Below are 17551 nucleotides of genomic sequence, written 5' to 3' on the forward strand. Positions count from 1 at the left end.
AACAAAACTTAATGTCATTGTGTAGCAGAGCTTGAAGCGGCATAATAAAACGTGTTTATTTACTGACACTATCTTTATATATAATAAAGGAAACAGATTTTGAATTGAAAAAAAAATCGGTACATATTGGTGACAATAGAACTTTTCAATCATGTTTACATAAGTGTTCAGAAAAAAAATAAATCACGTCCAGAATGGAAACGAGATTTCTAAAGATGAGGGACCTTCAAGTGATTCATAGGTAACCGGTTATAGTTAGTGTATAACTGATGGTATTTGTATATTACATCAGCGATAGTCATAAGTTTTAAAAACAGAATGAAATATTGACTTGCAAGTCCAGAATATGGACACTTTTTTCGATGCCATTAAATGTCGATGGTAACGGTTAGATACTTCTTTCCAAACTGACCGTTTTTGCAACTGAATATGTACTTGCCATTTTCCTTTTACGTCGTTAAAAAATCGTTTCTATTGAAGTGCATGTACTAAATTTTGCAAATGCGTCGTCTGCGAGAACGAAAATGAACTGTCGAGAGTAGACAAAATTTTACGTACAACTCTTTGGTGACAATGATCAGGAATCATGAAAAAAAGGAAATAAACAGATGTTTCCAGGGAGCTAAATTTCATATACAATAAATATGTTACAGTGTATGGACCATGACCTCTGACTTTGTAGAGATGGGAACAAGGTAAATACCAGTGTTTGCAAATGGATTAGTAACTCTGTGGTCATTTAAAAAGACACATGATTTCAAGGAGTTAAGGTTCCACTAAAATCAATATCTAGGACATTCCTTGTTGAAAGTTTCATTCATTATTTAAAGTATGCATTAAACATAGCTCCAATCTGAACTATTCGGCTTTTTCCGCTACGCTATAGAATATTTTTTTCTCTGTGTGACCAGAAAGGCCGAGTAATTCCGATTGGGCAAGTTGGTATTGATTTCCATAAAATGGTTGTCATTTCTTCAAATTTTGATAAATTATGATAGCTTTTGCTGTGGTTCAGCTAAATACCAACATCAATAATCATAAAATTTTCAACGTTTTCATTAAAATCCAGTTATTATTTTATAATAAGTGCCCACTTGCCCGGCACTAGATGTTTAGGTTACATAATATGTGCACCTCAAAACAAAAATATGTCCAGGTAAAGCAATAGATTTATTATTTTTTTTAAATATGTTTACACTTATGTTGTTTATTTAACGTGTTTTATTAAACAATTAACTATGATGACTATGATTACTGTATTAAAGGGTATTTAGCAATTTTTCAAGGAGGTACAATTTATATTAGTGAAACAGTAATTCAAAAAGTTGGTCTAGTAATATCCTAGCTTTTGACTTAAGCGGAACCTTAAACAGCTGAAAGTAGATTTTTTCCCTACGAGATGGGAGGTTTATACCTACATAAAAGGAGATTTTTGCCTACATGAAAAAAAGAATTGGTGGTTTCAAGCTTGGGATTCTCGTAACTTTGGGATAAAAGTAGAAAATGGATAGGTTCATTTTAAAACTATACAAAGACTTGTACTAACTTCTCATCAACTTTAATGAAATAACGATGATATAATACAAAAGGATTTTTGGTTATTAATTTGTAATATTAAATGTTTAATAATCAAGTAGCACTCAACAACAAAAAACATGCAAAATTTGATTCATGGTTAGAAAGCCTACTGATTTCTATTTTTGATATTCTGTGTAAAATGTCATAGTAAACAGAAAGTTACGTGTATTTTTTCATACAAAGTTTTTTCATAGGGTTATTACAAGGCATCACTATATTTCCACTGGACAGAATTTGGAGAAGTTACGTCAAGTAATAAATAGCGATAAGATTTCTAAAAATGACTTAGTTTTTACGTAGGGTGCAAATATGGGTCGAATATCTGTATTGATGAAAAGACGGTTTAAGGATTAGAATATGTCACGAACGCAGTGGTGTATCCAGGGTGCAGGGGGTTGGCACCCCCTTTTATTGGAAAATTTGACATTTTCTTGTGTGAAAAAGTAATAAAGGGATCCAAGATTCAAGATTGAAAGAGACAAAAAATGGCAAATACATATAATGTCCTAGAACCCCCCTTTTTTCTGGGGAACCTCGTCTGGTACCCCTCCTTTTCAAAGTGTCTGGATCCGGCCCTGCAACGGATAATTCTGATAAAGGCAATTGATAAATCTATCGGATTTTTTTTAAGAATGTGCTTTATAGACTATACATTTTTTTTTTAAATTGATGAGCAACATCAGATTTGCTATCATATTTTGTATCAAACTTTTGTAACGTTGAAAAAAAATTTAATAACTTTGTGATATCGATACAAAACCTTCTCTGAAAGAAATCTGCAAAGTTGCGTTCGCTAAAATCTGATACTTTACTTCAAATACGAGCTATACGGGCCAGGTGTGGAATGTAGATACCGTAGGAGATACCGTTCTGGAATATCACCATCTAGAAATGGAATATTAACAATAGGGTAATTCAAATTGTCTCTTTTTTATATTTTTGTATGAAGGCTGTCATATTCATGTGTTATATCTAAATAAAAAAAAGGTTTATGTGTATTGTGTATGATAGACTTGGTCAATTTAAGTTCTCTTGGTATAGATATCTAGAACATACTCTTAGTTTTCGAACTTGGAATTCTTTACGGCCAAAATATCATCATGATACCTAAAAGTACTATTAAATTTACGCAACAGATTTTTGAAGGATCTTTTGAAGAGTTTAGCCCTGAACTGTGATTCATGACAGTAGAGGAACATGTCGGGTATGAGAAGAGTAAAATCATTCCCCATTACCAACATCCTGTCTGTATAGGGTGTTAGCATAATGAATAAAAATATTGTCAATTAAAAAAATCGATGCATTGATCATATCTAAACATGTCCATTTGGTGTATTTATCCTTTCTAAAATAACTGAAAAGAGCATTATAGTCATGATAAGAAATGAATTGAGAGCCAGATTTGTCAAAAGACCATTCAATTAAATATTACAACTTTTCCTTAATATTTTTTATGCGGCAGGATACAGGGTAGAAAATCCGGTGTCTTCCCATTTATCCAACTTTTGAAAATTACCTATTTCCATTTATCCAACTTAGATTTGGGTTATTCAAGGTGTTGTATGTTTAGCACTAAATAGGTGACTTCAGAAAAAATGACAAGAAATAAGTTCCTGTATGTTATTCCAACATAATAGAAAAATAATGCTAAAATTGATTAAAATTTCAAACTTTTTGAGTAAAAACTAATTTAATTGAAATACAATAACATTAATTAAAATTTCTGACTTTTTGAGATTTTTTTATAATAAAAAATGGAATAAAAACTCATTATTTTATGAAAATTAAAGTGCAAATAGTAATTTTCTACAGAATCATATGAATCTAAATAGTTATCACCAATGTATTCTTAACATTCATTGCAATAATTGATTAAATGTTAACAATTTAGAAGTATTGGTAGTAGAACATTTGCTTGAAGATAAAATAAAAACAAATCTTTTTATGAAGTTTTGGTATATCCAGTATAAGGTTGGAAAGGTCATATGATCTGTGTCAGTGTACAATGATGTTTTATAGTTATTTACCCTCTGTAGAATGCGTTAATTGGAAATTGAGTTAGGGGACATTATATGATAACCACGTTGTAAGCCGCTTTATCCATCGGTATAAAAACAAATCTTTTAACCTTTTTCTTATTATAGAAATTGGAAGATTAGTGTCGAATGCTACATGGTTCTTTCGTGGTGTTCCATTCTTATATCTACGATTGTCATAATTATCAAGGAATCTTTTATCTGCCTTTTATCTTTTAATCAGTTGTTCGCATTATAAGCATTCAATGAATCTTTGATGGTGTTGTGAAACTCTGTCCAATCAACTTTAGTTGGAAGATGATATTTTGGTCCTTTTATTTCTCGGTTTTCAACGATGGTTATGTATACGGTGATGATATGGCCACAGGGTGCATAACTCGAAATGTAGAACTAGGCCTTTTGCGCCAGAAAAAGGCTACCTTTTGCACCAAATACAAATAAGGAAATTAAATATTAAAAAAGGTAAAAATCTCAAATAAAACTATCATGAAATAAAGAAAATGAGTTAGAAATGCATGCTATATTAAAATAACTTTTTTGAACATTAACACCGCTAGGGAAAGCTGTCGCTCCCAAGCCCGGAAAATGGAGGAGGGTCTATACTTACAATTCTAAACTAAAATGAAAGGCTTAAATTTCAATTTTATAATTGTACTTGCCAAAGAGATGAAAAATCAGTTAAAAAGAGATTTAAAAAAAGAGAAATGAATGACATTCAATAACCACACCACGCATCTAATGTAGCACTAAAACAACATCAAATATATATTTACCTGTATTCTGGTGCAACAGGATCATTAATTCATTGGCACAATTTAACTACGAAAATCGAAAAGTAAACTGCATTGCGCAAAAGAGTTGTGGCGGAAAAGGACTACACGGAAAAAATATTTTGGCGCAATTTAACTACGATATTTTTTATCCATTTGGCGAAAAAGGATGATGCCCTAGAACTGACCCAACATCAAGATAGGTATAGTTTAGACTTGCTACAAGTGCCTCTCTTTATATTAAAGAATATATGAAAAAGTTCATTGATTGCATGTAGCAAATCTACTAATTATTACAGGAGAGAAATTGGTAGTGGTGTTATCAGGGAGATTAACTACATAGATTTTCTGTGTCATATATATAAAAAGGAGGGAAGAGGGATTCGTAGCAAGTCTAGGTATGTATTGATGTCCGTGTCAGTAGAAACAGAAGTGTAGATAAAAATAAAATTTCTAGTATGATTTTTATAGGAATAAGAAAAAAATGGAGATTCTAGATTATCTAATTCTGTGACATGAGAATCCTTAAATAAACTAGATAAATTAAAAAAAAAATCAATTCCTTATTAATAAAAAGCAGTTCAAAATGGAGATACCAAACTTAGATGCCAAAAGATATCCATAAAGTCAGTGGGTGGCAGAGTCCAAGAAAAAGATGCCGAGTTTTCAAAAATAAAAACGTACCTTTTGAGGCACCTAAATATTTAAAAAAAGATTCTTATTTGATATATATGAAACAAAAAAATAAAATAAATAAATAAATAGATTAAAAAAAAGAAAAACACAGAAAAGAAAAACTCTCCCCTAGACTTTCTGTCCTGTCTTTAATTAATTTATCATACATGAATGTATTTTACCTCGAAATTCCCGAAAAAACAATTCTAAATAATTCATTATATCAACCGATGTACACAGCCAAATGTGCAACATATGATAATCATATGGTACTCGATTCTTATGATAATCATATAGTAATCATATGACAATCATATGGTAATCATATGATATTTAACATGATAGTCATATGATTATCATGTGGTTCTCATATATTAATTTTGGCTTGAAAACATATGGCAATCATGTTTGAAAAAAAAAAACATTATTATCATATGATGATCATCGGGATTGTCATATGTAAACCGAAACACATGGTTATCATATGTAAACCGAAATATGATTATCATATGTAAACCGAAACACATGATTATCATATGGTGCTCGATTTATATGATAATCATATGATACAAACCATATGATTCTCATTTGTGGCATATTTGCCTGTGTAAACTTTTAAGTTAGAACTATGTATATTAGTAAATTAACTAGGCAAAGAAGCCAGATTAGTATACCCGATGCATTTATTTTTATGTCAACATGAACAGGCGGTCACGCTTTTCCAACACAATGACTTTACAATACACGTGTCAAAATTGATACATGTTCTTGGTCAGATATAGAACAGAAGAGAAGATAATACATTGTAAAGAGTTTTATATCATCTTTCAAACTTTTGTTGCCTTCCATCATCCAATAATACCGGCAAATACTGGATATAAATGCAAACAATACGTGTAGGTTTTTAGAGTGGCTTAGTGTATTCCCAACATATATCTAAAATATCCGTTTTTCAATTCTAAATTTCCTGAAACTTACTCAATGTGTAGTATGGGGGCACCATCTCCTGAAACTTACTCAATGTGTAGTACGGTGCACCATCTCCTAAACTTACACAATGTGTAGCACGGGGCGGCATCTCCTAAACTTACTCAATGTGTAGTATGGTGCACCATCTCCTAAACTAACTCAATGTGTAGTATGTGGCACCATCTCCTAAACATGTTTAACTCATATCGTCTGCATTTCTTCACAATGGCATGTTTTGAATAAAATATCTACCGACAACAGGTTCCCGAATTTTCTTTGCAAGGAGTATCAAAATATCGGATCCTAGTTCTTGTAATTTTTACAATTTTTTTTAGATAATGCAGAGCCGAGTGCTTTTAGCAGAAAACATATATCTATCCTTAGGGTGACGAATTGCATCATCTTCGAACTCAGAACTGAATACAATAGACTTCATCTGACACTGATATATAAAACTGAATGCATTACCATCTCAAATGTGTCAATGTGGTGAAGAAGAAACAAAGACTCCGCACACATTCTTCAGATATGTAGAAAACTCAAAGACCTTGCAAGATAAATTTGGCAATACCAACAAACATTCACGAAAAGTTACATGGAAATATCGAAGACCTTAGCACAACCAAATTCCTTACTAACCAGCTCCCATTACTAACAAGAGGCTCCCAGAAGCCTGAATCACTCACCTGTTTAAATTTTGCCTTTCAATGGCAATAAATTTAACCAAGTTGTCCAACAATTTTGAGTCAAGAAGAGTTTGGTAGGACTTATCATTAGAATCATTTCAGCAATTGAAAGTTTCTATCTATTATAGTTTTCAAGATATTGGCTGAAAACTAAAAAAAAAAGTCTTTTATTATCTTTCAAGGAGTCGCCCTTTGTTCCCTGAGGATTTTTTAAGCCTTATCACAAGGATCATTTCAGCAATTGAAAGATTTTGGCTAAATCTAACGGTTTTGGAGATATATGCGAAAGACTACTGTCTGACCCATATGTTCCTTTTTCAGTAACTGCGGCCATGTTTTTTCGACAAATCAAAAATTCCCACTTCAGTTCTATGCAGGATACCCCAAGGAACATTCATACCAAGTGTGATTCCAATTGATCAAGAAGTGTCGGAGATTTTTTGAAGAAGTAACATTAACAATAGCAAAAACGTCGAAAAAGGGCAACAACTCGAACGAATCCGGGTTGTTTCGCCCTAATTCCGGTTCGCCCTGGGTGGTTTCGCCCCGATTTTTGTATATTAAAATTAGATACTGAAGTAAACTAAGTCAAATGTAAAACTGCACAACCAATTAATATCTACCAAATAATGTCTTGGTTTTTTTGGGGGTTTTTTTTTGCTGTTTTTTTGTTGTTGTTTATTTTGTCTTGAGGTCGGACTGTCTGGTTACAAGAAATACACAAGTTGTCTGCCACAAGGACATGTCAAGATGCGAATTCAAGAATGAATATGCCAGTTCGAACTTATGTCTTTTATACATTTTCGGCAATTGTTTGAAGATCAAAAAATTGCAAGCGGAGTTAAAGCTGAAAATAACATCTATTGTCAATTGCTATTTGAAGAATATTTCTGTAATAACAATGTCCGTTATATTAATTTTCCTAACAATTGAAAAACCAATCAAAATTTCATTAAAATACCTACATGCAATTCCTCCTTAATTAGGATTAATTACTTCTTTTTTTTAACGATTTCTTTTATTTTTCTTTAGAGGACTAATTAGTTATCATGAATAACAATACCTTTTATTCATTAAAACATCAATCATTTACCTGTTAATTGATAAGGGCGAAACCACCCAATACCAACTCGAACATGGCTTAACAGATTTAAATGAAAATTTAACCAGATAGACCTCACAATGCTGAACACTTTAACCCACTGTTAGAATTAATCTAAACCTAACGGTTTTGGAGAAATATGTGAAAACTATTGTCCGACCCTTATGTTCTATTTTTAGAAAAGGTGGCCATTTTTCGACAGATCAAAAATCCCAACATCTGTTCTATGCAATAACATTCAAGTTAGGTTCTAGTTAATCAAGTAGTGTCAGAGGACAAGAGTTCGGAAAAATTGTCAATGACAACGACGGACGCCAAGTGATGGCAATAGCTCACATGGCCAATGTGTGCATTTTGATAGCATTTAGACCTACACAACAAGGTAGAGTATTTCAACAGAATCCATTCAGACAAATGAACCTTTTAATGCAGTTCAATTTTCCTGGAACCAATAAAATGTGAAGGCCCCAATTCGAACTAGAAACAAATATACACGAGTCAACTCTGTGTAATCCAAATCTGTGGCTTAGTGACTGCGGTGCTAACAAGGTGCAAACAATTGTCTGATGAACACACCAAGAAATTCTAAGCGAATGTCAGTGGATTAAATGCTTTGCAGCTTGCATATTTCGAAAACTGAGCAGTTGGAGCAAGTATGGACACATAATTCAAGCTAGATACAGATTCAAATTTTGATAGAGCACACACATTTCCTACATGATAGAATTGATGAGGATCAAAGAGTAATCAAGGGAACCAAGGTTATAGTGGTAATCAAAAGAATGTAATCCAGGGACAAAGACCAGACATGGAAAACAAACATACACAACAAAGAATATAAAGTAACTAAAATCATACACACCAAGTAACAAAAGTATATGAGCAACTCGGACTCCACTAAAAACTAGGAGCATGGACCAGGTGCACCGATAGGGTAAGCGTCCTCTGCTTTTCTAGCTGAATTGGTCATAAAAAGTCAAGTCTAGGGTAGACAAACGAGGAAAGGAAAACCATGACCCATTGAATAAATCAGTTTTCATGGTGCTGATAGATACACCATGACGATTCACAAGTTCATGATGACGACCATAAAACTTCTGTAGTGATGACTTCAATCTTGTAGCAACATAACCCTATTCCAGAAGCCTATTTGTTAGAGTTCTAGTGCGATACAAAAAGTCTGCGTAGTTTAGGCAAGCTCTGGCATAACATGGTCCCTTCATTACTAAATGGTTCCATTCAATACCTCCAAAATAAATCCCAGCCTTCCTTTGGTGGCAACTTGTCACACAATTTCTAAGAAATCCATTAATTTACAAGCATACTAGTGTCTGGACACCAGGACTGATTGTTTCTGGTTCCTCATTCCTTAATCACACCAAAAACAACCCTAGTCTGACATTTGTGTAATAGAATATTATAGACAATGGAGTTCTATAAATTCTATGAAATACTTGTTTTTGGTGCCCAATTCAAAAATGGGACCAAAAATCCATTTACCAGACTAAAAGTACAACCTTCCTATTGTGGTCAGGAACCTTATTGTAAAATCATATAAAGACTAACTATAAATATTCACATTATCACAACTAGTCTACAGACACATAGCACCATACCATAATATGACCACATTTTTTGTGTGGTTGTATAAAAACATAACAGTATTTTTATTTTTTTTTTTATTTCAGAGTTCATTCACTGTCCACATTTAAAGTCTGTGTTCCTACAACAGAAAAAGAAACAGAATTATAATAATATTACTTCCTATTTTCTAATACAATTAACTAATCAGAACTAATGTGGAATACCATATTTTTTTTTCAAATTAAAGTTCAGGAAACCAGAAATAATACAAGAGTAGTGATTGGGATTCTGTTCTTGAAAAACTCCTTTTTCTCAGCAATTGCAATTTAATTTTCTTTTTCAAAGCACACATCTTTGCATCCTTCACCTCAATTTAATCAAGGCAGCCTAAATTTATGTTGCAGAAACCAGTTACAGATAACATTAAAAGACAAAAACTTAATATTACATGTCAAAATCTGTATCACAAACTGAATTAACCCAAGATCATCTAGAAGACCCCTACAATGTAGATCATCTACATAGCCAACTTCAAACACATTTACAAATTTTGTTCCTTTTCACATTTTTTTCAAATTTTAAACCTATCCAAAAGTTAATGTGCATATACATTAACAAAGTATTTATCCTGAATTATAATTATATTAAAAAAAAAAAAAACAATTTCAGCTAAAGAAAATGATTTCCTAAAAACAAGATTTTAAAAAATTAGACACTTTTATCAATTTGAATTATCATGCCAATTTTACTTGGTTAAATTATTCTCTTCAATTCCTGTTTAATAATGGTAAAATATAATATTAAAATGAACATTCTCAACACATTTTATGTTTCTAGACACATTAATGCAAGAAGTAAATTCCCTGAATGGAAATTTATTACTAAATATCCTTCAAGGCCAAAAAGGAGTATCACAAATCTAGATTTGATGTGAAGACTAGATCCTAATTTTATTTGCAGAATTAGTAATTATTGAGCTGGTTAATTGTAAAAAAAACATATTAACTGGTTACTAAAGAGGTATTTAATGATATAAAAGAAATTACATTTGGACTATATTTTGTGTAGTGTTCAGAAACAGCAGGAAAGCTCCAGTTATGGACAAGTGACATAAGGTATTTTGATCATGAACAATCAAAAACCCAGAATCTTAATTAATAGTTAAGATTGAACTAATGAAAGGACACTTAGGAAATCAATTTAAGTGGAAAACTTAAATTCACTGAAATTTTCAAAGTCCAAAGGCCATAACTTCCATAAAAATCAATCAACCGTAACCAAAGTTAAATTTAATCTGCAACTTCGCATAGTAAGACTATATACTAAAGATAAAATCAATTGGTAAAAGCATAACAAAAAAAAGTGTGGAAAACTTAAAATTCACCTCTCACCTGGATTTGCCCGTCAAATATGATGTTTCTATGCAAACTAAATTATATGCACATTAAGGGTATAACAAACAAACCTTTAAATGATGTGCATGGAACAAATGTCACAAGAGTGTAGAGTCTGTGAACTGAATCTTCATCATCATTCCTCTTTCTTGCCAAACGAACTCTTACTCTGTATGGTACATTTCTGCAATCAATTTCAACATGCACTTAGCAGGTAGAATAGAAACTAGAATTAGCCTGTTATAAAGTGAACAACCAAATAATAACAAGACAAAGAATTTTCTAGTGCAACTGCTAAATCTATGTTAATATTTGACAAAATACTTACATAGAATAAAGCACTTTTAAGGGTGCAACTGCATACAAAGGTCCACTTTCATTCCTTCTGACTGTATGGGACATCCATTTTTGAGGATCTCATAGGTATTTTATTTGACAGTAGGAGTGTAATACATTCTTACACGAGTCTCTATTGAAAATCTACAATTTCTTCCACAAGTGTGAGTCTTTTGATGAATGGAGTGCAGAAGAATGATTGAAAATATTAAGTACTCAAACACGTGGAAGAAATCCTAGATCTTCAATATATGACAAGTGAAAGAATGTATTTCTTCTGTTTTACAGTCAAAGAAGTGGAATTACAAAGAAAAACAATTAGTTGTTTGCATAAAATATGTCATATTACTGGGCGCGGATTAACCATGTACAATAAACAGTAATCATCTTGAAAAATTTTGTTATATAGTAATTAATTCTCAAGTTTTTGTATAATTTGAATGTATTGACATACATACATAAATTAAATATGACCAGCTCTCAACTGAGATACTTTTGTTTATTTCAATTCATCTTATTGAAAAAAAAAATAACACTCATTCAGTTTGTACATGATCAAAATATTTTGACGACCATTCAAGTTTTTGCACAAAACCTGAAAGTTAATGGGTGTCGATGACTTATTATGAGCAAACCTTTTGTAGTCTTATAGAAATTAGATAGACCTATGAGGGATGGATTTCAACTAATTCATTTAAAATTGTTGGTGATAAGTCATTCTGATATATGTATGCACTGAACCCTCTATGACAATAGACAAAGTTCATCTCTTTTACCTGATTCCTTTAGACCACAAATGCTTGTTCAATCTGGTGTCTATTCTGACATCTGGAGTGCCCATCATTTTTTCTGCAAATTCTCTTACAGCTTTGATGGCTCTTGGGGCCCTCTTCTTAAATCCACTAAAAAGAAAATACTTTTTATAAACTACCTCTTTCTACATGCCAGGAATGGAGAACTATTACTTTTGTAATATTAAGGCTTGCATAATTTTTCTTGCATACTTTTTGTAGAGTTTCTGCTTTAAGTCTATATTTTTTGTCTTTTCTTTTATTTCATAGTTCAGATAATTCGCACAACCTTATTATATTTCTGGGCAAGATACTTTCTACCTGCCATACGGGGCAAGCTTTGTAAAAACTTCTTGTCATTTCCTGTAAAGGTCCAATGGTTCAAATTAATGGTGTTCCAATGCCAGGGACTCTTCACTTTCTGACAGAGGACCTTTAAAATTTCATTTATCTTGGTCTCTTTTCATTGACACTTTATCTTACGACTTTAGATTTTTTCAGATGACCACTGATTTGAGACATGAAAAATACTGAACCTTCCATTCGAACTTACATGATAAAATATATTATTTAATCAGCTTGGATCTTGTTCAACTGTTAAAGTTCTTACTTACATTCCATGAATTCTTTTATGAACATTGATGGTGCATTCTTTTGTGATGACCTCATTGGTGACTTTCTTCTTCTTCTCACCCTTTCCAGCACCTTTGCGTGGAGCCATCTTTATCTGAATATACAAAATATATTTAAAAAAGTATTTGGACATTTAGATATTAAAATTATTTAATATAAACCCAAGCTTAAAAGGTTTTCCAAAAGCAGAATAATCAATGTTAAGTTTTCGTTTGAATAATTAAGTACAATTCGGTGATTGGGATGAAAATTTTGAAAATGGGCCATTCTTTCAACACTCTTTGTAAACAACTCTGATTGTAAGGGACATTTTCAGTTGGAATGTGAAAATGGCACATGGTCCTTATCATCCAATTCATTGTTCAAAAATTGAAATAAGATTGTATTGAACAGATATGAAAGTGGCTTCTGTTGAAAAAAATCAAGACCTGACGGGGGTTTGCGGGCTGCCTCAAGCCCCCAAGCAGGATCCAAGTGCGCAACCCTGGTGGGGGCCCAGGAAACAAAACCCTGGGAAATCCTGAGATTTCAGGTTTTTTAACCATTTTTAGCATGATTTACACTTACAGTATAGGATAGTTCCTGGTGATGTAAATTTTGTGTTGGTTGGCAAAAAAAACCTTTAAGTGGCACAGGGCATCAACCTTAAATCATCATTTTTTTTCTTTTTCAACTTTTTCATTTTTTTAAGAAAATTGAAAAATTCTTTTGGTTCCCTACACTGCCAACAAAGTTCTTTTTATCCATGAAATTTTAAGTAAATATTCAGTAATTGGACTAAAAGTGTTATAAATTCCCATATACAAAATATTTTTTTTATATCTAAATGAAATATTTTACAGAACCAAAATTGGATATTAAATAACAAAATTGAAAATTGGGATTCTAATCACAAAATTGTCTTTTTTTGCCAACCAATCTGCCACTTAATGATAAGCAAATCAGTTAATATGACATTACTAATGAGATTGGCAAACTCTCTTTTTTTCATTTATTTGAGAAAATGCAAACTACTGATTTATTTAATAATGACACTTTATAAGTGTCAAATCAAGAAACTTGGAGAAACAAGACAAAAATCAACCTCCTTCACTTGAAGATTGTCCTTTTCTCTAATTTTTTAATGTTCGTTCCTTTCAGAAAGGTCGTTGACCCTACCAGATACAATGTCAACTGGTTCCTTTTTACGAATAACGCTTTCGCCACCGAGATAACAACTTCTGTTTTTAAACCAGTTGGGACTGGTTCACGATTCAGTCATTACCAAAATCTGATAAAGGTATCTGCTACAGAACCAGTTCACAAAGTTTACAAAAGCCACAAGGAATGTTCGAATAAAATATGCCAAGAATCATCCAGAAAACAGGTCGATACAGAAAACCTGACCGCAAACAGTGGTGCACCGTGTTGGGAAAGATGCCACGTTCCTTACACGTTAAGGAACCCTGCTGTGGTATTTAATAGGAGTAGTAACCTTTGCGCTCTGCCACAGGAGGCTAAATTCCCAACCCTACCCATCCCTTCCTTTTATCTTATGGCAATCAAAATTTGTCGACCCCATTATCCTTGTGTCCCATCCCTTTGTTCATTTCATCATCATCATTTCATGTTCATTTTATCATCCCTTTCATGTTCATCGCCTGAATATAGCTGAAATATTGCTGCTTGGGCGTTAAAATTTTACTGACATAATTTTCTGGATGATTTTTATTTAATTGGAAAGACAACCAAGCGTTATGAATGGCCTAACTGGGAAAAATGGTCAAAATCAGACCTCAACCCCCCTTCTAAACTTTTCTCAATGAATGTACACAGATCTCAAAAATGACCAAAATCACCCCCAAAAAAAGCTGAAATCCACGGATCCGCAGAAAACTACCATCCCTGATTGAAGGACTTCTACTGTCTAGTTTGTGCCATCATATTCACAGAATCTTTTTTGCTTCTTTACATGTACATTTGATCTCATGGATGGATGTGGCCATGCCACTCAAGGTGTAGACTACTAGCTTGTGTGGTTTTATGTCTTCATACACTGAAGGATGACAAAATTTACTATATCGAACAGAATCATGCTAAATTAATCTGACACAATTAACAATTTTTTTCTGTGCTAGCTCACAGAAGCTACACCCTACCTGTATTCAGATACATTACTCAGACTTGAACCAACCAGTTGTCACTCCAAAGTCCTGTTTGCTCAAAGCTCTGTGCTTGTAAAGCCATGACTTTCATTTTCAAACCATTTGATCAAACCCAAAGGACTAGGTGGAACAAGATGTATCACAAACAACTATATATAACAAAAAATGCCCTATTTCAAGGCACTTCCCGACTATATATGCATGTACATGATGAAGGAACTAGGATGGGGAATCAATGTTTTTTAATCAAGATGAGTGAAAGCCACAAATTATGCAAGAAGTCTGAATGATTGATCCATAAGGACTGAACCCTAGCCTTCTTATGTAAAAATATAAGGGCCATAATGAAAATGAAAAGACATTCCATTTCACAGAGATACTGGGCAAGTACAAATCATCAAATATAGTTTTCGCCGATTGATGGGGAAAGTTTCATGCCAAAACTTGTAGAATGGTCATTGAAACAATCTCACATAATGTAACTTCATACACACGAATATACAGTGATAAAATATATTATTGATAAATTAGAAGCTGAACGTTTCTCCGCTCAGAAAATTGGTCAAAAATAATACGTTAGTGTCAGCTCATGATATTCTATAATGCGATAGCTTGGCGACGAAATAATGAATCATTTAAATGGGCATATATTTATTGTTTCTTATATTCAAAGTTGAGACTTGATTCCGAAGCTAACAAAACCAGATGGGTAAAGATAGAATTTTTCGGTGCCTCACATACTTAGTCGTTTTTAGAAAAGGAAATTATAAAAGGGGAGATAATTATCATTCCTAACAGCTAAAAACCAAAATATTTGAAATAGGAGTATAGACAACCATGTACTTTTATTACTCTCGGGTATCGGTGTAAAAAGGAAATCTTAGAGCTAATTAGTTGGTTTGGTTTAAATCATATGAAGGCCAACCCTGACAAGTTTCAGGCAATAGCCATTCGCAAGAAAACTGAAAATAAAAATACTTCTTTTAATCTAGATGGTAATATCATACACTGTGAAAAAGAAGTGAAATTACTTGGTGTAACAATTGACTATCAGCTTAAGTTTGATGCTCATATTTCTAACATTTGTAAAAAGGCATCAAGACAGTTACATGTACTTAAACGTATCGGTAAACATTTAACAAAATTAGGTAGACTTACTATATATTATTCATTTATCATGTCAAAGTTTAATTATTGTCCTGTAATATGACACTTCTGCGGTGATTGTAATACCAGAAAAAAATAAAGAAAATACAGGAGCGTGCCCTAAGATTTATATATGAAGACTATTGTAGTACTTATCAACAACTGTTAATTAAATAAAAATTACCAAGTTTAAAAATCAGACGAATTAGAATGATAGCAATAGAGGTGTATAAAATTATTAATGAACAGTGTCTATTATATCTGCATGAAATTATTGAAATAAAAAATGTAATTACTCTTTTAGAAATAACAACATACATGTAGCAGACGTTCCCAGGATAAGGACAACTACCCATGGGCTACATTCAGATATGCAGGAGCCAAGCTCTGAAACGAACTGCCGAATAAGATGAGGGAAGAAATGCCTTTAGGTCAGTTAAAAGTTTGGTTGGTAATTGGGAGGGCAGTTCGTGCCAATGTTCCTCCTACAGATCTCAGTGAGTTGTAGATCATTTATTTATTTATCTTGTATACTCTGGCTTTTATATTTTGATGCATAACTTTTTATTTGTGTTTTAAATGCTTGAATATTTTTAGTGCTTTATATAAAAGCTTTGCGTGAATGTATGTTTATCTGCATTTTATGTTTGCTTTATATGCTTTAATTTTGCTTACAAATTGCTGTGCTTGAAAACATTATTTATTCTTTGCATGGTGTGCTTACTGTAATATGTGTTTTATGTATTGTGCTTGTCATATATATATGTCGGATGAAAGCTCTACTGTATCAGAGCTTATGTTGTATTGTTACATGTATAACCGACTTTAAATAAATCTTTTATGCTATGCTTATGCTTATGTATCGGTATTAATCAATAAAACAAAGTAAGAGTACTTCTAGAATGATATTTTTATTTCAAAAGTAGAAATTTTGAAATAATAAAGGAACTAGATAAAAAAGGAAAATTACTTTTTTTACTTCAATGGAATATGAAAACCAAATACCTTTTATGATATCCTCAAAATCACTAATTTTTCGTCAATTGCAGACAATTTAGTTGAGATTTTGAAGTCAGTTTGTTGCACAACTTTACAAAATTAAAAAGGCCCGACGATTTCGAACTAATTTTTATTTTTCCGTTAATTAATGAAGACACAGCTAGACATTTAAAATTTTTTGACTGGAACAAGACGGTGGGTTTCCTTTATAGATGGAACTTGATCGGTCCTAGAATTTTAAAGTTCAGTGCAGAAATTCGTGAAAACATTTCATACAGGATCTCACTATTACATTAAATGCCGACCGTACAGAATATCAATCATAACATAGACGTAGATCATCAGTGTGATCCTTATGCGTGTATTATGGATACAAGTTCATCTATGGTGTGATGGCTAAATAATGTTTGGCATGTCTGTAATCAATCTGATTCAAATCAGCGGTTACGATACGTTGCAAGGTAGTGTAGCGTATCGTAACAGATGATTTTAATCAGATTGATCTGCAATATTTATGCCAGATCGAACAAAACATTTCTCATTAGGATCTGGATATCGGAATTAATTTAACGAGATTAGGTATGGTGTATATGTAAAAAAGATAACAACCCCACCGGGATGAAAATGTCATCCCAAAAACCATTCATTGATATTTAATAAACGACGAGGAAGCCCTCCCACCATAAGATGCAGCTGGCTCCAAAATGT

The 17551-nt window shown here is 32.5% G+C and overlaps 1 protein-coding gene across 1 annotated transcript; it reads right to left on the reverse strand.

Moving 5' to 3' along the window:
* Window positions 1-9480: 9480 nt before the first annotated feature.
* On the reverse strand, window positions 9481-14531 carry LOC148605568 (large ribosomal subunit protein eL31-like). The gene is made up of 4 exons (XM_088550335.1): window positions 12536-14531; window positions 11907-12032; window positions 10866-10978; window positions 9481-9539 (listed from the first exon to the last, which is right to left on the reverse strand). Exons 1-4 carry the CDS (start codon window positions 12685-12687, stop codon window positions 9508-9510), a joined length of 423 nt encoding a protein of 140 aa, XP_088406461.1. The 5' UTR covers window positions 12688-14531; the 3' UTR covers window positions 9481-9507.
* Window positions 14532-17551: the final 3020 nt, after the last annotated feature.

This window comes from Perna viridis, chromosome 10, assembly GCF_037379345.1.
Source record: "Perna viridis isolate PV_CMFRI_1.1 ecotype Kerala chromosome 10, ASM3737934v1, whole genome shotgun sequence".
NCBI lineage: Eukaryota > Metazoa > Mollusca > Bivalvia > Mytilida > Mytilidae > Perna > Perna viridis.